A 23,799-nucleotide genomic window follows, 5' to 3' on the forward strand; every position below is an offset into this window, starting at 1 on the left:
GTTTCTATAGTTAACTCAGAATCATCTCTTTTGTTGTTTTTCTACTGCTAATAGGGTTACTGACTTCCTGTTTGAATACAGACGTGCTTTTATTGTCAAAGAAAATAAGGGATCTCAGGTAGATCATAGATGATGACATGAACTTAATCACAGAAAATGAACTTCTTATGGATTGTAAAGGGAAATAAATTAACAGTAAAAGGTAAATACTTGACAACACAAGGTTCAGATGACATTTGACTTGTCCACTATGCTGTATGTGAGATTTTTAAGTGAATTGAGACAGTCAAGAGTAGTGGTGGACTTATTTTACATCACTGTGGTGGCAGGGAAACACATTTCAGTTTAATAAAATGAATGTATGCATGTGCATGTATATTATATGATCTATCCTTAGAAAGCAATCAGGTATGCTCAAATTTGAAGAAATGTGGTTATGATATTATGTTTTTGTATAAGGTCTGTTAAATGGATTAGGAAAATTTTTATGTGTAGGTGTTGGACCCCAGGAAGAATAGCTGATCTGTTATTCTAATGCTGATGGGGATCCTTATAAAGAAAGGAACCTTCGGCATTTGGACTTTTTCTTTGGCCAATTAACTGACGTTTCCGTTACCCATTACTTGTGACATAAGGAGTCATTTGAGTGAGGGTCATAAAGCAGTGATGCATCAAACTGGCAGGGAAAACAGTTAAAAGTGGCTAATTTCTTTAATCTTAGAAAAAATATTGCTAAATGCAACCAGGATTCATTGCTGCTCTCCTTTGACCATCCCTGTTTGTGTCTTTGAGCAGTAGATTACCTGGAGAAGATGTGGTCTGGACGGGAACCCTCTGACATCAAAAGTAAGAATCTGATCAACAAAGCTGTGATTAGTGAATCTGTCTCCTTTGTCAATGTAAAGTTTTCTGTTTGACCCCTCTGACTCACTTGTCTGGCCTCTTTTTACAGTAGAGAGAGACAACATGGCTGACTTCTGCGTCCTAGGTCAGAGACCCCCTCCTCACCTGGCGGGCCTGGCTCAGCTTGGTCACCTGGGGGCCGGTAGTCCCCTCCTGAAGGCTGGATCAGGAGACCCCCAGACACCGTCCCAGCCTCCTCAGCAGCCCCCTCCTCCCCAGCAGCAGCCCTCACCTCACGGCCCCCTCCACCACAGCCCTCCTCTCCGTACGGGCCAGGTGCCTCCCCCACCTCCACCGCCTCTGCCAGGCGCCCTGCAGCCCCTGCTGGGTCCAGGTGGGATCCTGTCCCCCCAGCTAACCCCTCAGATGGTCCGCCAGCAGCTGGCCATGGCCCACCTCATCAACCAGCAGCTCGCTGTTGGCCGCCTGCTGGCCCATCAGCACCCACAGGCTATAAACCAGCAGTTCCTCAACCACCCGCCCATCCCTCGAGGGTCGTCCAAAGGCGGAGGAGACCATCCCAGCAACCCATCAGCTGCTGAAGTCTCATCTGAAATCTACCAGCAGGTTAGAGACGAGCTGAAGAGAGCCAGCGTGTCCCAGGCCGTGTTTGCTAGGGTGGCATTCAACCGCACACAGGTGAGAAAACAGGAGTGAGCGTGGTCATAGAGAGGAGAGGGGAAGGACAGAGCTGTTCATGGATCAGATTAGGCTGGCTCAGGTAGGGTTGGACGGGAGGTTTTCAGCCCAGTTTGAGCTCAAGGTGGTGTCCTCCCATTTTTATTCACATAGGTTAGGGCGTTGGAGAAGAATGAGAAAGTACGGCACAGTGGAGGACATGCACACATACACAGAGCTACTCTCCTCTGCTGGTTTTGTCGATCCCATCTCAACCCTTTAACTTCTCTGTTACTACCACTGATACTGGCATGGAGGCAACAACTGATCATTTCATCCCCTCAATATGCCTTGGCTGCTTTAATATCTAAGAGTAGATGTCACAGGAGCCAAACTTTTGCATCTTAATCAGGCAGTCTGATTAGGGTTAGGGAGATGTATGTAGATGAAGTTAATCCACCAAAGCTGCCATTGCTCTTGTTCCCAGTAACATAATTGCTGTTGTATTTGATGGAAATAAATAGGATCTGACGTCACTGATAGACGGTAATTTTTCACACAGGGTTTGGCTAATCTTGCGGGGTATCTTCAGTAGAATTAGCAGAAGCGTAGCAGGTATCTTGCTGGGTCATTGAGTCTCCTCCGCCCTCACAGCAGCACAAACACCTGATGCATTCAGGCTGTGCTAAACTGGTCACCACATGCCCCATTAGACCGATGTAATGGGAGGTGGATCATAGACCTACTGGTATACAGGCCAGGTGGGATTTAGTCATCTGTGAGTGTTTACATTAGTGGGAGCTTCAAACACATGGTCTAATACTGTATGCTGTACTGTAATGTACCTTTATTACCACCTTTATTTCCTTTAAAACAAACTATTAACTGAACTTTAAGAGCTAAATATGATGAACTAAGACAATATACTACTGAAGTTAGACATTAATTGTAAAAAGTGTTTGTACTTATATTTTTATTATAACTGTAGATGAATCATTCCTCATTAGGAGAAAAAATAAGAGAAATTCACCTTGCATGCTCACTACTTTTTCCCTCAGAAGAGGAGTTTTGAAGTTGTGATTACAGAAGCAGTTTTTTGCTGCAGACTGCTAACATGTCTCTCCATCATCCAGGGTTTACTGTCAGAGATCTTACGTAAAGAGGAGGACCCTCGCACGGCCTCTCAGTCTCTACTGGTCAACCTGAAAGCGATGCAGAACTTCCTGAACCTTCCTGAGGGAGAGAGGGACCGGATCTATCAAGAGGAGAGAGAGCGCACCATGAACCCGTCTGTTGGACTTCCTGCATCAAACTCGTCCAACCCTGGCACACCACGCCTCTCACAGGTTAGTCTGTGTTTTTAAACTAAGTGATTTCAGAAGTGGTGTGAAGCTTATGCAAGGTGTTTTTAGCTGGTGATGACACAAATTAAAATTGACACTGCTGCTTTTATTAATCTACCAGCTAGATGACAGCTTGTGTCATCATAGTAAGTTTTAATGCATGTAACCGCTATCATCAGATGGATGATGGACAAACTGAGTGATAAACAGCCTTTGTTTTCCAAATTTCCTCAGCAAAGATTGGCAGCAAGTAACAGCAAGCAGGAAGAGATGTTTCATATAAGAAACTAATTTTACTTAAACATGGACAGTACAAAAGCAGCAAAGACATAAGGTTTACACTTTACACACAAGGGTGGCTAAAATAGGCACAAACCAAAAGTTCCTTGCAAATCTCCTGTGTAGCTGATGCTGGAGGTTTAATTTTCTGTCCTGGGCATTCTTATAGGAATGATATTTAAAGAACGCTTTGAGGGATTTTCCTCAAACTTTGCCCAAATGTTTTCCCTGAATCAAAAGTAAAATAATTAGGATTTATAGATCATGGGTAAAAAGTCAAGGTCACTGGGGATCATATTGATCTTTGCTTTTCAGGCTACTCTTATGAACACAACGGCTTTCCAATTGTCATTGTGATTTTCTTCAAACTTTCCACACATGTTCACATGACTCTACAAAAAACCTGATCCAATTTTTGAGGGCAAAGATCATGGTCATGGGGCCCATGTTCATGTCTTGCTTGTAAATGTAGTATCTCATCAATGCTTTGAGGGATTTTATTCAAACCTTGCACATGTGTGCCCAGTTTCAAGAGTAAAATGTTTAGGTTTTGAAGATTATAGGCCAAAAATCTAGGACATATGGCCACATGTACATCTATTGCTTTACAGGCCATATTTTTAACAAGGTTTCTTTATGATGGTCTTTAGGATTTTCTTCAAACTTTCCACAAATGTTTACTACAACTGAGGGACAACTGACTACATTATTGAGGTAACAGGTCGAAGATTATGGTCATGGGGCTCATGTTTATTCCTTACTTGTGAACGTGGTATCTTTACTACACTTTGAGGGATTTTCTTCAAATTGTGCACCTGTCTTACTCAAGAATGAAGGGGTTAGATTTTGCAGAATAGAGGCCAAGGTTGTTTGGGCTCATTTTCATCCCCTTGCCAGAGAACAAGATGTCTTCAGAATGAGCTGAGGGAGGGTCTTCAAAATCCAAGGTCATCAGGCCTCATGTTCATCTCTTGCTCATAAAATTTCAGCCAATCTTTACCATAGGCCACAGCCATTCTTCTTGACACCCACCATTACGTTCAACATTTGCTAACATGTTCCCCTCTGGCGGCATATACCAGAAGGTTTTAGTTCCAGTTTACTTATTAGTAAAAGTTTAAAGGACAGTCTCTGAAATGTCTTCATAATGTGACAACAAAAATTATTATTATGTAAAATGTTCCTTTGCAGGACATTTTTTTCTCTGCATAAACAGTATTAAAAATAGATCGTTCTGCAGAAGCTTTAAATGATTGAGAAATAAGTCACTGAAACATACGAGCCTGAACTTTTCTCTAGTGTATAATTCATTTGTCCACAAGTTCCTCCTCTTGATTTTGAACAGGTTATAAGGACATCTCTTCAGCATTGCAAAGTTTACCTTTCTCACCTGTTTCAAAATAATACATTTTTTATTTAGTTTTCTACGTGTGACAGCCATTGTGGGTGAAATGCATGATTTAATAAGCTAGGAATGTCATGACACCAGAATTTTAATTTTCAGTTATAATCTCACAGTATCAATGTATTTTTTGTACCACAGCAACAAAATAAAGTCATATGCTGCCACTGTTAGACAAGTTATTGTTTGAATTAACAAAATATTGCAGAACAGTTGGTACTTAACCATACTGTTATAAAGAATTACGCAATTTAGACAGTGTGCAAGAGTTTCCCTGCATTTTCCAATAGACCCATGCCTTTATTTTGCAAAGTCTATTCAAATGCATGTAATGTTTCTAAAGTTTTGGTATTTTTCATTACTATTGATTGTAAATAATAGTGATTACATTGTTTCAAATACAGACTAAGTATTGAACATTTTGCAAGCCTAATAAGCCCAAAAATCTAATCAAATTTCATTTGTTACTGCCCCATGCTTTTAGGCTGAAATTGATGCAAGAATAAGTGCAGGGAGGCAAGAAAGTAAAAAAAAAAAAAAAAAAAAAAAAAAAGCTTCCTAACATATATTAAATCTAGAAGAACAAGTAAAAGAATGATAACAAGAATAAGAAAGCGGGAAATTGAGTTACTTGGGTCCAAATGTTTGAAATTAACATAGGATAAATACAGAAAATCACTACCAAGGTGCAGTGAGAGCAAACTTTAGTAAATTGCATATTTCTAAAATGCATGCTTGTAAAGAGGCATTAGTGCCACAGCAGGAAGAAAACACTGATAATCCTGTGATGCATATTTTGATTATAACATGCTGTGTGTTGTTTGTGTGCATAGAAAGTGTGGGAGAGGAGCTTGGATGACCAGATAACCCCTGATACCTGGGCCTCCATCTGGAAGAACAAGACCAAGATCTCCAACTCGGTGAGTTATCTTAGATCTCTGACATGCCCTTACAAAGTTACGCTGCAGCACGTCATGTTTTCTGTCTTAAATTTTTTTTTTTTTATCTCAAACAAATTCAGTTTATAATGGAAAACAGCTTCAAAGCCAGCGTGGAAGCATGTTGTAAACATGAAGGACATTATGCTGCATTTGTTTCCATCTGCGGAGAATAATTTAGCCACATGAGCGATAAGGATTTCTCTGTGATGTCAAGGCATACGGCCATTCATGGAGAATCTGTGTGCTATTCTTATTATGTCTATGTAAAGTTATCTCAGCATCGTTTACACTGAGGGAATGTAAGCTAGCTGGTCTGTACTTGTCTGAAGGACGACTTCAAACAGTGTGTATACAAGCTCTCTGAGAGCCAATACATGTTCACTCAAACAGAAACAACAGAGAAAGACAAAAGAGGACGACTTAATGACTTCGATCTGTAAACAATAGTCCTGCAGAGACGTGCACTGCAGATGTGAACGCTGCACGACTCCCTCTGATCATCAGCTGATAACCTCCACGGTCACATTTAAACACACCACAGAGATGCTCTGTGGATAAATCTTTTCATGTAGGACATTTCCGAAGCACTCAGTCAGAGATTCTGGGCCTTTATGACATTTCCTGTTCCACAAACGTATCTGCTATCTCCTTCATAAAAAACATTAAACATTTAAAGAACTTTATTTTGTACTCACCGAGTATTACATCATGTGATTGCAGCCAAAGCCAACTGGGCCGAATCCTGACCTCCCCATGAAGCTGGACTCGCTGGTCAACATCACATCAGGGATCTATGACGAGATCCAGCAGGAGATGAAGAGGGCCAAAGTGTCTCAGGCGCTGTTTGCTAAGGTGGCTGCCAACAAGAGCCAGGTAAGGAAAGCACTAAAATCAATACAAGTCAATTCAAACAACTTATTAATCCCTCTGAGGGCCACTGGTTTACAAGCAGTGTATGCACAGACATATGATAAAAACAGAGAAGGATTGATTAGACACAAAAGCCAAAACATGTTATAGGGTCTAAAGTTAATTCTGATATTAGGTGGACTATTAAACCAACACGAGTGAAAAAGTAAAGATCAGTCTTTGCAAAAGTTGCAAAGAAATTAAACCATAAAGAGCATTTAGTCATGTAATGCAGAGAGGATAAATGATTTAAAAAGTGAAATTACAAAGTCTTATGCCAAATTTAAGCATACTAAGACTATTTTGCAGTGAAAGAGATAACTAGTGTGACATCTAGTTCAAACATCCAGGCAAAATGCATACAGGTACAGAAGTAGAAAACTATCAACTGCAGAAAAAAAGGAATAATTTTTGTATTATTTTGGTATTTTGTGTATAGAAAACATCAAAACAGAGCTGTGTATGAATGGGGTGACGCATACATTTTTGGCTATCACAATCAACTCCTCCACAGACAAAATAACTAACAGTGACATACAACTCTATGAAGAGATCTGAAAAAGCTGCCGTTCTTTCCTCAAACACTTGCAGGTGTTGTTAGTAGTGATGGTAGCTTTTACTATGACTCCACAAACTCCATCAGTCAACATATTGCAGTTTAAAACAGCATGTATGCAGTGCGCAAGTAATGAAAAATTACTTAAGTAAAGACGGTCACATGAAGTGCTTGAATACTCGTACCCATCAGCATTCTAGTCACACTGCTTCATGATGCTCACTTCAACAGGACACAACAAAATCAAGTTGATTTTGCCACTGACCCAAATGTCACACATTGCAAGCAAAAGTCAGCTGAGCCACTAACTTGGCTAGTTAGCTCATAGTATGGCCACACTGAGCCACCAAGCCACAAAGGCTACATTTTTGGCTGTCCACACCGCACTTAACTTCCAAAAGATCAGATATGTTTCTGATTTAGAGCCACATCTGAAAGTGGCCTGAATCTGATTCAAAAGGTCAGATTCAATGTGACTTGTGCTGTTCACACTATCAGACAAAAAATCAGATGAGTGACATGTGAGCAGAAAGTCTGATTCATGTCACTTGTGTGTGAACGTAGCCAAAGTGACAGACCGTTTTTTTGTTTAAAGATTGCTATTATTAGTATTTTTTGTAGTTATTGGATTGGACAGTCGAAGTGAGACTGGACCGACACCCAGACAGTTGTTTTTAAAAGTGGAAATATGCATTAGCAATAGCAATAGCTTTGCTCCCTCAGCATATGAAATGTATACATGGAACAAAAAGTCTGGTTCATGTATAAGTAAATATGCATTATACAGTGCACTTTCTGTTGAAAACACTAAGAGTATAAGGACACTTGAAAGCCACTCTTTGGAGTCTTTGTCAAATCAACGAAACATGCTCATTCACTCCTAAACAAAGCAGAGGACTCAGACAGGACAGGGACTAAGTTAACAAAAAAAGAAAAAGCGTGCTTTAAGATTTTTTTAAAGCAGAAAACCCACACATGAGGAGCTAAATCCCAACAGTAGCAGGTAAAGGTTAAGTCCATATAAATACCTTTGTGTCTCAAAGGTGGAATCGTGACCCCTCTATATGTCGAGGCGTGTGCATCGTGTGTACAGTATTTGCATGCTGGTGACTGAGTGTGAGTGTTTGTGTGTGCGGTTAGTGAGGTCTCCCAGGTGGGCGGGTCTGGGGGTGGCTGAGGGTCACGGCTCACTGCACCCATCTGCTGCAGCTGGCCACGAGGATGGAGAGCGAGCAGAGAGAGCGAGATGATCAGGCTATTAGCGGCGCTGCTGCCCGAGGTGCACGGCTGAACACAACAGCTGGTGTCACAAACCGAAGCAGTCTAGCAGACATAATTCAATCTTCTCCATCTCTCCTTCCCCGTCTTCATGTCCTACATTTACCTCAAACACTCTGAACGCTGCAGACTTTCTCAACTTTTGATTCTTTGTCAATACCCCTCTTAGATGTAAATACTCCTCTATATGCTCACTATTTTAACCTTAGTCATCAACATCTGTCTGTATCTGAGAAATCTTGAGCCTTTCTTTATTCTCAGTTAGTGTTCTCCTTCACCCAATGTCACTGCTATCTGAAAAAAGAGTCTATTTTAGGGAGGATTCAAGTAAGGAAAGCTTAAAATCATGAAAATTAACTAAACATTTGGAAATGCAATTCTTAAAACCACAAATATATGCATAGATTTTGACTGCTAAATAATGTGTCAGCCTTCAGTTATGGACACTCTCCTCAATCGTTTCCTAACCCTCCCCCGTCTGCGTCTCCTCCTCAGGGTTGGTTGTGTGAGCTGCTCCGATGGAAGGAGAACCCCAGCCCAGAAAACCGTACTCTTTGGGAGAACCTGTGTACCATCCGGAGGTTCCTGACGCTGCCACAGGCCGACAGAGACCTGGCTTACGAGGAGGAGTCCCGCCACCATCACACAGAGAGGCTGCACACCGTCCTCCACCTGCCACAGGACACACAGGTAAGAGGCGAACGCCAAAGCATCTACAGCTGCTGCTAACGTGCAGCTCCTATCAGCCTGTCCAGATGGAAGGTTCTATTTACACCTGGCATTAAATTCATCTCCGCTTCATGCATTAGAAACAGATTTCCTGCACACGCCACCTCACCTCACAATATTTCCATCTGCTGGAAGGATTGTAAACACCTTTCCTTGATCCATCAGTTCATACAAAATGTATTTTTACCAACATGATTTGATTTTAGTGAGCATACAAAGTTTATTTTCCACTGCCTCGCTGTAGGTGTGTTCAATGGATGAAAATGTGTTTTATTTACCTTTGAAATGATCTTGTTTTTGTCAAATCTCTTGATCATTTCCAGTAGTGGTGCATCAACAAATCTGCAACTTCTCATAAAGGAGAAGTTTCGTACAAAAGTTGAAATGATTAGAATATTTACAAGAGGGTAATGTGCTCGACCATTTGGTGGCCAGAACTTCCTGGAGACTCTGCCTGTTTTTTTAGAAAAGTGAGTCAAGAAATAGTCGGAGAAAAATGTCCCAATAATCTTCTAGTTTTGAGCAAACAAAAACAAACAAGACAAACAGAATTAAAGTGAGATTTAGATGACCTGTTAGGTTACTTTTGTTTCCTTTTGCACAGAGAAATGTTGACTGTTTTGCCCCTCCTGTCCTTGTGCTAAGCTAAGCTAAATTTACCATCTGTTTTGTGGTCAATCTTCGCATCTAAACCTGCCACAGAAAGTGGATGATTACACCTCAAAAAATGTCAGCTATTGCAAAGTAAACCTGCAAGTGACCTCCCTCACACTGTCTTGCTTTCAAAAATGCATTATCCAGGGGTATGCACAGAAGTCATGGTTCAGCTCAAGGGGTCACAGTTTGGTCAAAGTTCAAAAAGAAACAAAAGGTCCTGGATGCATATTTCTAGGTTACGCTCATTTATTTTGAACCAATAATATATAAAATGAGTTTGGGGCCCTTGAGAAAAAGCCAACCCAGTCACACTCCAGAAGAGACAAATGTGGTGAGAGGGAGCCCATTTGCAACCCTGACCTTTACCAGGTCAAATCCACCCATGGTACTTCACTCAGGTCATTTAAACAAACAGGATCTGTAAAAGAAATCTGCAGAATGTTATTTGAGTTCTTTGCGCTCATATCACAGACACAGTCATATGCGTTGATTTTTAGGCACATAGGGCTGAAGGATTCATCACAGGGTCGGATGTGCCTGAACCTGGGGTTGGAAAGGGTGGCTAGAGCCAAGCTAAACACTTGACACGTTTGAGGCATGGCAGCTTAAGTCAAGCTCAACAGCATTTGTTTTGTCTGGGCCTTTTCACCTCTGGTAATACACCAGAGACTACCAACAGTTTTTGGGCCTTGGGAAATTCACAGCATGACCAGGGGCATCTCTACTACCCAACCAAAGCTTACTTGCCACATTCATTCAAATACTCTGCCCCAAAGTTGTGGACCTCGTTAGTTTTTCAGTAGATAATTTTACCATAACCCCAGTAATATGCAAGGACTTCCAGAGCATGACCACAGTTGTGTCAATCCCTCTTCCTGCCTGATGGTGCCATAGTCACAATGTTCCAACAACTTTTAAGAATCAAATTGAGGATTTTTAGAGACCTTTTTAAGACCTGAACTGAGAAAAATTAATACTGTATTTTGTGTGATCAAAAATTAAAGGCATGTTAGATTACCTGGTACACTTGACAGAGCTGAATTATCTGGTTTTATTCACTGTTAATGGAAGGTCAATTGGAGGAATTTTTTGGTGATAGATGTCCCAATTGAATGATTTCATGGCCATTTAATGCCTCTTTTCTATCAATATATGATAAAGGGATATTCATCATAAAACACACAAGCATATGCTGAAAAAAAATGATAAAAATCACCTCTGAGTCAAAGTGCCTTCCAAAATTCCAGCTTTCTCACTAGTAAATGTAAGACTTTTTAAGACTTTTTATGGCCTTAAATTTAATGAGTCCAATTTAAGACTTTTTAAGGATCTGCAGAAACCCTGCTTACCAACCACATCTTTGCCTTACTGCAGCCTTAACTTTTGGTCCAAACTTGCCTAAAAGTTCTGCACAGTGCTGCACATGGGTCTAAAAAGATCTTAAACAGCATCCTTGAGGAGCCGTTTAATCATCAAGATTAATTCTTTTTTAATCAGTTTGGTGTAAATGAGCTCTGCTCTGTTTGATCTGGATGTTTGAGTACATATGTTTGTGTCTCCTCTCGTGTTTATGTGTGTTATTTTTTGTTTATGTGTGTTATTTTGTGATTGTGTTTCTTATTTTGTGATTGTGTGTGCGTGCCCGATCAGAGTGAAGTGTAAACACTGAAGCTGGGTGGTGTGGCACTGGAGGAAATGCCCCATTAGTTAAATAAGGGAGGGGGGGTAGAGAGGCTGTAGGAGGGCTGAGATCAATGCAGGACTCACACACTCACAGGTCTGATAAAAGAGAATGTGATATGTACAGTAGCCTATCAAACCGGATGAACCTGCTTTTGCAGGATTTCACCTGTATTCTTTGCTCATTTTCAGTTTTTCACTGCAAAACAGAACTCAACCTGGAAGACAAGCTGACACCGCTGATTCCACTATTATTGTTTTTCTGTTGCATTTTATTATTCACATTTCTTCACATTCTGTGAGATCTTCTGTGAGATCTCTCAACCATAGACTGTAGAAAGAACTGGACAAACCCTGTGTGACGTCAGCCGTCTGCTTACTATAGGCAGACTCAAACTGCTTTGGAGGCCAATCTGCTGGGGCTTCCATATTGAAATCACGGTCACAATCGAACTTTGGATCAACCTAATGGCTCGCCCAATAAGCACGCTTCCTGTCAGCTAGCTAGCTAGCATTCTGGTTGACAGAAATGTAGCTTCTGCCTGACGAGCTATCTGTCAAATGAGACACACCAATTAGTCCACAGTGAGGTTTTTTTTCTAAAAATAATCTTAACTATTGTGGTCCAAAAAAATTCACCCCCCGTACAGTGAGTGCACATGAAGACATATGAGAGCTAATGAGACACATTTGGTTTTATTGAACAAGGCTGTAAACCAGTTTATTTTGTGTGTCAAAACCAGCTGTTTAACAGGTGACCAGACAAGACTTCCAGTGTTCTTGCAGCCAGCCTCAAGTGGTCACTCGCGGTATAGAAATTTTTTGCACTTCCGCATTGGCTTCATTTTTCACGACTGGAGGTTGCCGCTTGTTCTCAACCCTTACAACGACTACTAACCAGAGTTTTTGCTAGACGTTTTTGTCCCCAGCAAAACGCATAAATCTGAAATTCTGATATATTGATACATACAAGTCTGTGCTAAATGAGACTGAGGACACATTTTATTCCCAAACCTGACCCAAAACTGAGACAGTAGAAACCAAGCTACCAGGAAACCTGAGTAATTATTACCCTGTTATTACAGACTGGTAGACACATACACACGATTAGACACTGGAAATGAATGCTCAAAGAGTGGTTTAAAGTATCGAAATGAAAGCTGCGAGCTTTTCCTTACACATGCAGTCAGTTATATGATATACACTCACATTAAACTCATAAACAACAACAATTAGCTTCACATTAGCACCGTTAGCACATTGGCCACTACTATAACTTAGCAGCTTACAACAGCCAAATACCACCGACAACAACGAAGCATCCAAACACATAACAAATAGTGCTCTGTTAACTGGACACTGCGTTAAAACTCTTCAAATTGAAATTGAGTCTTACCATCAGTTGTCTAATATCAGTCATGATGATATTTAACTGTAACCTCTGCTAAAGCTGGAAATCCAACCATCCTGGTTTATTTGGACTAGTCCCGAGAAGACAAAAGCTCCACATAGCAGATAGTTCAGTCCAGTCCTCATCTCATTGATATCCAAGATTGCTTCTGCTAATTAGCCAGGACACCTCGAGCATTAACAGCCAGCTACGGGGAATAGAGATGAGACCTCACTATCAGCTCCAAGCAGTCCATGCCGTTCTGCCCGATGTGATTCTGTGTTGACTACAATCCAACTTTATCTGAGGATTGGTCATAGGTAGATTTATCGAAGTCCACTTCAACTCTGCTCGGCGTAGGCCTCTCTCTCTCTCTGCTGCTACGTCAGTGTTTTAGCCGCTCAGCTATACAGTTCCCTGTGTTTCAGCCTCTTCATTGCTCGCAGCGATGACTAACTCAAAATCCTTCCATACCGCTGATTATATTAAGCCTTTGGTAAACCAGGAAAGGCTCACTTAGATTAAAATTCTGCTTTCTGAGAATGTTCTGGTCAAACTTTCCCTGCATAGTTTCCAGCAGCACTGAGCACACTCAGAGATAGGCTTGGCTTGACGTCATTCGCATCATCTTGCATACATACGAGACTTAAAGGGGACATATTATGCAAAAATCACTTTTCCAGGATTTTCTAACAAAAATATGTGCCCCTGGCTTGTCCACAATCCCCTCAAGTACCAGAAAAACCCATTCCCTTCCACCCTCTCTTTCTCCACCTTTCAGAAAATGTGTGCTAAAACAAGCTGTTCTCAGATTTTACCTTCATGATGTCACATGGGGAGTAAGCACCCGCCCCTAGGTTTGGTTGGAAGAAAGTTCCATGCTCCTCTCCTGATCTTCCTCTCAGCTAACAGTTAAGATGCTGGATAGCTCAGTGGGTTAGCCTGCTGACTTGTTTGGGAGTTTGATGTTTCAAATCCCAGTCAGGTCCTAAACTTTGGATAAAAGTGGCTCTAACATTGTAACATCAGGAGTGCCACATCCATTTCCTGAGAGGGGTGTGGTCATGGGCGGAGTAAGACAGCTAATTACCATTTAAAGCCACAGACACAGAAACGGCTCGTACTGAGAAGGGCTGAAACAGAGGTTTTAGACATGCAAAAATCCAATACTTGAGTGTTTTTTAGAAACAAACTTCACAGGCATGTTTTGGGGACCTCTGAAACCAATATAAACTTGTCTTTAAAGGGTAAAATATTACCCCTTAAATTAGCCATGTACTTGCTGTCTGATGAGATAAACAACCCCAGCGCCGCAGGACAGTAGGTACAGTAAGATTAGGGTACTTTGACTTTATATTAAAGGATTCTCGCAACATATCCTCTAGGTTACACAAAATATAATACGCAAGTATTCAGTATTTAGCTACTTATCTAGTCATTAGCGTGTTTTCTGCCGGACATCCACTCTTGAAACCGGCCAATGACCAGCAAATGCTGGCTAACGGAAGCTCAGCTGCTAACATTAATGAAATGACTCCAAATGTGTTCATATTGCAAGCAGAGACAACTTTTGCCTCATAATTCACACACTTTTGAGTACTGGATCCCTTTGGTATTTCTGGATCAAAATAGACATGATTTTGTTGTCTTTTTGCACCATTTACACCCCCATGAATTCACCTATTGATATTTATAGCTATCCAATTTCATCAAATGACATATTTATCTTGTGTTTGCTCATATTGTTGGCAGAAAAGTAGCTCAAAACCATCTCATGTAAATTTAAGAACCAGATTTCTTAACAAACATAGAGGTTTGATCAAAACCTCTGGCATGAAACAAGTTACCTGATGTCATACTGAAATGGTAATAGCATTTGTCCCACTATCAGCCACACAGATCAGACCATTTCCTGTAATTCTCTTCAGCAGGTTCAGTCTGAAATTATGCAGACTTTAAGAAGTCCAATGTCTCCAAACCAGCTCATCCGCCCCCTAAACACAACACTATTCACCACATATAGTCTATACCATCCTCCATAAATCAGAAACAGACCATATCCTGAAACTTCCGGTTTCAACACCACTCCTATGTGTCCTCCAGTGGCTCAGCCCCCTTCCCTCTCTTCCCATCCAGAGCTGAGTATTAAAGGCTGATGGGAAGACTGGGCGGAAGCTGTGGTGGCACCATTAACACATTCCTGTGCTCTCCCAGCAAAGACTAAAAATAAAGTTTACCCTCATAACGCCCCTGCTGTAACCCCCCCACACACATCATGTCCCCTCCCTGAGAGACGGCGGGAGAAGAGCTGTGGTGAAACACACTGTGGTGATTTATTAATGGGAAACGAGGTGTGTGAGAGTGTGTAGCTGTCTCCAGACCCCCCTCCCCCCCTCTTCCTCCTCCGTCCCAGATGAAGCCACCACCAACCTCAGGCTCCAGCCAGCCTGCCACCACAGACCACACATGTGTCCCATCTGCCACACAGAGTTCTCACTCTGATAGCGTGTAATGTGAGTACTCCTTTGTGTTTGGACAATAAGAGCGTCTCTAAAACTGAAACAAGGAACCACAGAAACATGAAAAATGGATGTGACGATGAGGAAAAGCTCCGCGCTAAATCTCATAGATGTCATGAATAATGGACCTATAATGATGTATTCAACACCATTTTTAAGGCCTTAAGTTCACTGTTTGGTTAAAGCTAGGTGTTAGCTAATACTAAATTAACTAGCTTGATAAGGTCAATTAGTTGTCCTTGACATGGATAATGGATAATGGGATGGGTAGTGGGGCAGTGAACTGTGGAGTGACATTTGGTGGTGTCCAGATCTCTGCTGATGATGCTGTGATCCTTGCAGAGACTGTAGATGTCCTTTTGGGGACTCTTAACTTGATGTGTGAGGAGGCTGAAATATAAGGGAATGCACATCTCCTTGGCCAAAACAAATAAATCCAGCTTTCAGGGATGCCTTGGTTGCTGCCATTGAATCTATGTCTGAATGGTGAGAGCATTTAAGTTTTAGATCAGTTAACCTACCTTGGTTGCATAATATGCTGACAGCTAGACTGAGAATAAATGCCTTGGCCTCATTCATGGGGCGATGGGTTTGCTATGTGGTGCTCCCGAGGCCTGAACATTGACTGATGGCCAGAGGTGCAGTTCTTTGTGACGCCTTCCCTTGGGCACATTTTTGGGTATCATCGACCTTGTTTGCTTTCCCACGCCTAATCCAGCTCTTGCATACTGGATAGGACACACTGGGCTAGCCCAGACATCAGTTGTGGTCACGTGCATCGTGGAGGTCAGCTGGGAAGATACCTGGAGAAATGGGGCATGGGCCTGGACAATAGCGATCGGGGGGCAAGAGCAGTACAGGACCGAGGCTGATACAGCAAAGTGCCAAACTGGCATATGCTTCCATACCTGACCTGTGCTTCTTTGGTGGGCAGAACTGACACTCTTTTCCTCCTACTTGCTCCAGCTATGGCAGTAGCCGAGGCTATGGCTGAATGTGGGGTTCCTTTATCTGCAGCATCTTTATAACCTCAGAGAAACTACACTCAGAGTATTGTTAGATTTCAATCATGAGAGTCTGTCTGTTCATATCTTGACACTCATCTACAGTGTCACATGTTTGGGTCAGAGCCAGTCACAGGCAGTGAACTCTGTTGGTGAAGACCACATGTCTTGTCATGTTTATGTGTACTACTGATCAATCTTAGAAGTAAAACTTACATTTCTGAATCTGACTCTGACTGTGATTTTATTGTTGGGTCATTTTTACCCATAGACAGTATGTTTCTGTGCAGCATACATGGAAATATGAATGAAGGAAACACTTTTTCCAATGTAGGGGTCAATCTAGGAAAAGTTATCAAATTTCAAGTTAAAAGATATAATTTAGGGGATTTTAAACACAATATTGGGTCATTTTGGCCCGAGGACAACAGAAGGGTAAAGACAGTGCTAAAACCCCTTAATAATGCAAACTTTTATTTAATGTAAACACGTGAACTGATGAAAATTCCACAGAACAGTTTTCATGAAGAGAGAAATGAGCTAAAGCTGTTTGTTGTACCAGGTTATAAACACACTTTTTACTGTAAAATCTGACATTTTAACATGAGGCTCTATGGGGATTGACTCACAGCAGAAGAGAGCCTCCAATGGAAACTGGAAGAAGTGCAGTGTTGGCAGTTCTTTGTTGGCTCTGCCTCTCCTCCCTGGAGGATTCAGTTTTGTGAACACACTGAGGTCATGCGTGTGTCTTCCGACTGTATGGACTGTATGTTCAGTAGCGTGAGTCATTTCTGCATGTTTGTGAGCTCGGGGAGAACTCTGACTGTGTGTATGTCAGTAAACTCAGCAGCATCACATTTCTTTGTGACTGACACGGTCCTGGTGCTCGCCCTGCAGCTCTTATTCATACGGCTTTAGCAGTTAAGTGCGTCCCACAGCTAATTTGGCAGAGTCTGCCCTTATAAATTATTTCTTTATTGTTTTTGCTAAATTGATTTCTGCTGCAAGACCAAGGAAGGGGTGTTTATGTGTATGTGAGAGAGACCGCTCACCGTGGCTGAGACCCCAGGAGTGGTGGACTAGAACAAGAAGTAACAACTGCGGTGCCCTTCCTCCTCCCCTCTGCAGCGACAAATCACTCAGTTGAAATCTCTCTGTTTCTGGTAAGAAACACAAAACAGAATAAATAAAGGGGATCAAAACTGGCAAAGACATCAAATTCAGCTGGGCCAAATTTAAAAATCAAGAAATGTAGCCGTGCCAGACATGTTCTGCACCCAGTAAGTAAAATTTTGAAACCAACACAGATCAATTTGATGGAAAATATGCAATTTTTATTTATAGTCTCGCTTTCAAATTTGTCAGCATGACAAAAGCACATCAAAAAGTGCATAAAAACACAAAAACAGCGCTGTATTTGAACATAGCCAGAGTTAATAGAAATGTTTTTTTTTTCCACTTGAATGAAAAAATAATAGAATGAAAAAATAAAAGGAAATTCTGTGAATTATAATTTTGGTCACATCTTACCCAGGCATATCTTAAAATACATAAAAACTAAATTTGCCCAGTTGTAGCTACAGTTGAAAAGGACGTGTTTTATACTTGCTATCTTGGGGCTACTTCTGTCAGCAGCGCTAACCACGCTTCAAAACAACACAGTGCATTGTAGGTAGACTGTTTCTAGGCTAGGCAGAGTGTCGCATTCATGGTCTGAAATACTGTGTGAATTTACAAAATCTTGCAAAACAGGTTGTCCTGTCCATCTCTGGCATGACCACAGGCTGGGCCACCTGGGGGTTGGTTTTGGGCCGCATGTGACCCCCGAGCCTCTAATTGAATAGGCCTGCTCTAAAGAAAAACCCTCAATAACTAATGGTAGCGGTTTTGCATACTACTACATCTTAAAGACATAAACACAACTGTTACGTTTTCTTAGCCAGTATTTCACCCAATTATTTTTGTATTTTTTTTTCTACAAGAAAACATAAAGCACTTGAAGACAGCTGATGATATCGATCGTCCTCCATATTTGTTTTTCAAATGTCACATTTGATCGTAAGTTTCTATGAGATCTAATGTCTGTCAATCTAAACTACAAATGGCAGTCTCGGAGTCTGGAGGAAAGACAGAATTATCCATGGTTTGTCAAGTTTTTTATATAAGTAAAGACTAGAAAATCATCACCAGACTTAACGTGTATATCTACAATTTAAAGTTTTGATGAGCTAGTCATTAAATAGAGCAACAAGCCCATCAGTCAATCATTGTCTGCATGGCAGGATACTAAAACTAGGAATGCATGATATTATCTGCATTGCTGATAACACTGCAGATATTGGCTTAAAAAGTCAATTATTGGTATTGGCGGATAAGAAAATTATGGCTGATATTTACAACTTATAAGTCAGCTGTATGAGTTTTAGTGGAGTTTTAGTTTTAGACCAACAGACCTATGTCGGCTCGAATCTTTTTCTTTGTTCATCCACATTCATTAAACTTTGAAGTGTGTTTTAAGGACTTAAGTTTTTGGTCTGAACTACATTTGTATATTAGTAATGAAACCAGTACCTACTAGAATGAACCTGTAAATATTGGCATATCAAATATCAGCAAAAATCAGATAGTTCAGCAAAAATCAGATAGTTCAGAAAAAAAAAATCAAAAGTTAAATCTCAAGTCTCTGAGGGGCAAGTCTGAGTCAAGTTTCAAGTCACATCTCTGAGTGGCTTAACTGAACCTGAGTTTGAGTCTCAAGCTTGATTTCCCACTTCTGAGTAGGATGAAAACTAAAAAGAAACAAAATCTCTTTGACTGGAAAGGTTTATAGAAGAGAAATGACTCCTTCAAAAATAGGAGGCCACCTCCTTTACACTGTCTTAATTAATATAACGTTTCAGTACTGAAATGTTTCTTTCAATTTGCTTGATGTCTTTGATAACTGACAAAAAGAAACTGATGCCTTACACTTCAAATTTCCTCGGTAGTATTAAAACCAAATTTGATTTTATTCATTTTTTACAACTATCATACAAAAATTTTAAAAATTCTGGCATCATGACATCCCTGCTCTATATTCAAGTCATGCTCTGACCCTTCATGTCCCAGCATGCAGCTCTACAGTCTCTCTTAACTTGACCCTGCCTGATAAAGAAACATTCTTCTAATTTCAACTAAACACCCTGATTTTGTAATGCAGACTTCCTGTCCAAAAGTTTAAATAACCCAGATGACTTCATCATCAAGTGTTGCTTTCTCAGAGAAAGTTCCCACCAGAATCACTACACCCCTGTTCTCACCAGCGAAGCAGTTTCTCCAGTGAGTCAACTGATGGTAATGAGCAGAATCAGTGAACCAGCCCTTTAAGAGATCACATCATTCTCTGTAGACTAGGGGTTAAAAACACTAGTAATTATATTAAAAAGACATTTTTCAGGGTTCAAATCAATTTTTTTTAAAAGTTAACAAGCAGCAGTCTTTGAATTAACATGCTGCTGTTATTTTATCTCATATATTTGAAATAATTAAGAGAGGTTTCATATTACAGACCAGGGCTCGGATCCAAGTATACTTGACCCCAAAGTCTGGCTCCTTTAGGACAGTGTGAATACAAGCAGTCAGGCACCAAGCCTGATGTATGTGTACTCAGGCAGGGTAAGTGGGAGATATGAACACATCTGTGCCTGAGTACTGAATACTTGTTAGCAAGAAGAGCTGTAAAATCAATTCTGGATCTCCAAAAACTGTGTTTTCATGTAGCGCAGTAGCTGTGGAAGTACAAAAGAGTCGTCGTTTGTGTCATAAGAATTATAAATGCATCCATGGTGTCCTGCAAGATGGACTCCGTCATCTGCATGGAGCATAAACAAATCCTGACATGAGTGGTTGCAATGGCTGTTGCAAACTAACTACACACATATTGCACTTGCAGAACTTGTACTTAAATTTCTTCTAAGTGCATTTTTTTCTGACACTTTGTGTTGGATTTAAGTGGAGGTTTTGTGTGCTTTAAAAAGCTCAAGATCTGTGATGTGCAAAGGGTCATTTTGAGACACAACTGTTGACAAATAAGAATACATTACTTGATATATTCTGTATTTGCTAAGGTTTATTATCTTATCTAAAACCCATAGTTCATATCCTTCATTCCCTAAGTATTAGAACCAGCAGCAGCCCCCCCACCTCCTTCTCCTCACTGTGTCCCGGTGGCCTCTTATTGTGAGAGGGTGGAGTTTTTTGGCAAACCACAATTAACTTAATTGTTTAATTGCAGATAAATGGAATGAATACCACACACAGACTGCAGCAAAAAAGTATGCAATGTCTCAAGAGCATGCACGGGAATAAACACACATACGACCACACAAAAACACTTTTAGATGCTCTCTCTCCCCCGTTCGCCTCAGTATTACGAGCTTTTCATCAAAGAAACATTATTTTACAGACAGAAAAAAGAAAATGTGAAGTGACTCATCTACTCCCTGAGCCTGAATCATGGATAGAGACAACACACAGTTCTTCCAATACAACACACACACACACACGCAGACGGACAGATGGAGAGAGAGAGAATGTAAAAATATAAAAACAAGCACTAATTAACAGGAAAAGGTGAAGTCATGCACAAAACTAACAGAAAAGTGATTTTTCCTTCATTACATATTTATCTGTGTGTTAATGGCGTCTCTGGTGGTCACACTCTGCCTCCCTCACCACTAAAACACACCAACACACACTCGCGGTGAAGGGCCCAGGAGAACCACAGCTCATTAAGGAGAAGATGAATATTTCATGTTGTATAATTCTTTCATAGTTCTGTGCCGTAATTTGCCTTGATTTACGTTTAAAAGAAAACTTTTTCATTCGAGCACTGAGAGGAGAGAGAGAGAGAGAGAGAGAGAGAGTCAGAGGAAGAGGGAGAGAAAAGGACGAGAAGTTGTTCAGGATTACTGAATCATGGTATTAGACCAGCTCGTCCGGCTCCACTGCTCCAGTGATTGTGGTTTTGGGAGAGCTGAGCTGCATTGTGTTTCTCTGAGGTGATGTGAAGTTTCTCTCAAAGTGTGACGTCAGGGAGAGGAGGGTGAAAAATCAGAAAATGTGAGTTTGCAGTTATTTTTCCAAGTTGATTATTTAAGAAAAGTTAAAGTAAAGAAACTCATTGCTTTTCACTTCACTAAGGCTAAATGTAGAGTAAAATAAGCAAGTTCATGTGCCTTATTTCTTGTCACGCTTAGTTTAAGCCATATTTCCCTAATACATCCATTATTAAATAAACACAAGATACCTTTACCCCAATAAAAGGTAACCCAGATGGTGAAGAGACCCCTAAATTCAATGCCTCTGCACAACTGATGAGTTACTTGGCCCTTAGCTCCCACAGCTTTGCCACCTTCAACAGATCCAGACTCTGTATCAAAACCTTATTTAGGATCTAAGAATAAAGAATAAGGTTGGACATGCGTTTAACAAGCAGGGATAAACATTACTTTCAGAATATTTGAATAGTCACGAAATAATAAATTAAATCCAAGATTTCTTGTGAATGTTATCTCATTAAAAAGACATTTTTCTATTATTTTTACTGGCTTATTGTGCATTACCCCCACATGATGGCTGTAGTGCACAGTGATGCTGTTTGCTTACCACAGTTTAAAAAAGAAGGAAACAAAAGAAGGAAAGCAGTCATGTCTGGTGACAGAGTTTTCTTCAGGATCCAGAGCCACTGGAAAAGTGGGTGGAGCTTAAATGCAGATGGATGCACAAAACGGCAGCTAGGGCACAGGACCTGAGTGTTGAGGAGCAAAAATGAAAGAAAAAGTGGAGTGAAGGTTTGTAAATCAAATTGAAATGTTTGAATGCCTTAAAAACTTCACTGAAGTAGAGAAAGCTGTTTGATTGTCCTCGAGGCTGAAAATGAGAGAAGGTCAGGTTGTTTTCGTCTTTTGTTTTTTTCCCCACATTTCAATTTGTTCTGGTCAGTCGTTATTGGTTTTAGCTCTGACCTTAACCAGTTACTGAAGCTTTTCTAGCTATGACCATGATCTTTCCCTGCCCTTAAACAAGCCATTATTTAACCCAAACCACCATTTTTCCTTCACTTTCACAGAGCTGTTTTTATCCTGAAGCCTAAACGACAGGTCAGAGAACAGTCACATGAATCATTCTGTGACAATAACAATCATTTAGGAAGGAACTTTAAACATTATTTAGTCTTTCTGACGGAGGGAAAGAATCAGAAAAAGGTCGAAAAGTCTTTTTTAGTCATGAACTCTTATGGACGTGTTGTCCAGAGACGTTCAGGGTGTGGCTGACTCTCTGGTTAAATGTCCCCTGGGTGCATGTCTGCTCTTGGTGACATATGACTAATGCTCGCTGTTTAGCAGTTTATAATCATATTTACTGAAAGGAGCAGATGAGTTTAATGATTATCACCTGGTTTTTATGTTCCCACGCACTGAAAGGTCGTCGAGCTGCTGCAAGAAGACACTGATTACCAGCAGGCAGCATGATATGATGAGAGCTCGGAAAATGCTTCCAGTAAAGGCGAGAGCAGAAAAGCACAAATTTCATCTCTAAAACTTTACCAGATCAGATTTTGCAATGATTCTACACTAGTTTTTTTCCCCTTTTTCCTCAATTTAGGGGGAGGTGATCTTCTTTCAAAGACAGACTTGGAGAAGAGTGCAGTAAGAGATATGGAAATATAAAACCCTTCTTATATGTGGGTTTTTCACAAAGTTGCACCAAAGAATTTAAGGACAGATGATATGAGGTCAAAGTCCAAACAGACAGTGATTAGTCATCATGATAGTTCAAGTTTTATTCCTCGGTAGTCAGCACTCAGCCAGTTGGTAATTGTACATATTTTTTTGATCAACAGTGCCGGTCAAATGCTCTGTCTAAACAGTGATGCAGCTGCCCACCACTTGTAGCCACTGTAGCTCTGCTCTACAGCTGCAGCGATGCTGTCATAGTGCTCTTTAACCTGATGTAAACAAAGAGGAATGGATAGCGCTGATAGCATCTTGCACATTACAGCATATGCTGTAGCACTGGTTCAATGCATCAATATGAATCAGCTGTAATCCAGAGAAGCCTGAAGTAAAAACAGCTTAGGACTATTACTGGTGATATCAGGATGAGACAGACAGTAGAGGTCAAGAAGAATAAAAGCTGTCAGAGGCTGGGACTGGAGGAGTAAAAGATCTGAGACAGCCAAAGAGAGGGAGAAGAAGAACAATATGAAGGGAAGGAGGGTATTTTGGGGGCTGGGGCTCCTGGCACTCACCAGTTCAGGTCTGATTTGGATGTGGAGTCATGTTGGCTTGGCAGAGGTTCACTTCATTAGTGTCGTGATGCATTAGAGGTGAGGAGAGAGGGGGTACAAAGGGAGGAGAAAGTATGGTAGAAAAGGAGAAAAGACCAAAAGATGCCATTTATTTAAAGTCTGCCACCGGCTTCATCTCAGTCAAAACAGAAACAGAAGATATCGTCAAGGCTGGTGTGGAAATATGGGCAGTGTTGTGTCTGAGTGCATCTCACATTTATGGTGAATGTCAAACTGAATCGGTGAACGTTAAACTACATT

At 40.8% G+C, this 23,799-nt stretch overlaps 1 protein-coding gene across 2 annotated transcripts in view; it reads left to right on the forward strand.

Moving 5' to 3' along the window:
• Window positions 1-23,799, forward strand: part of satb2 (SATB homeobox 2) — a 92,137-nt gene that overhangs the window by 57,182 nt on the left and 11,156 nt on the right. For both annotated transcript variants that reach the window (XM_041806433.1, XM_041806434.1), the window contains exons 7-12: window positions 796-846; window positions 953-1,542; window positions 2,655-2,867; window positions 5,379-5,465; window positions 6,207-6,359; window positions 8,725-8,919. In XM_041806433.1, coding sequence (XP_041662367.1) covers window positions 796-846; window positions 953-1,542; window positions 2,655-2,867; window positions 5,379-5,465; window positions 6,207-6,359; window positions 8,725-8,919 — 1,289 coding nt within the window. The remainder of the gene's footprint in view (window positions 1-795; window positions 847-952; window positions 1,543-2,654; window positions 2,868-5,378; window positions 5,466-6,206; window positions 6,360-8,724; window positions 8,920-23,799) is intronic.

This window comes from Cheilinus undulatus, linkage group 15 (assembly GCF_018320785.1).
Source record: "Cheilinus undulatus linkage group 15, ASM1832078v1, whole genome shotgun sequence".
In the NCBI taxonomy this organism is placed as follows: domain Eukaryota; kingdom Metazoa; phylum Chordata; class Actinopteri; order Labriformes; family Labridae; genus Cheilinus; species Cheilinus undulatus.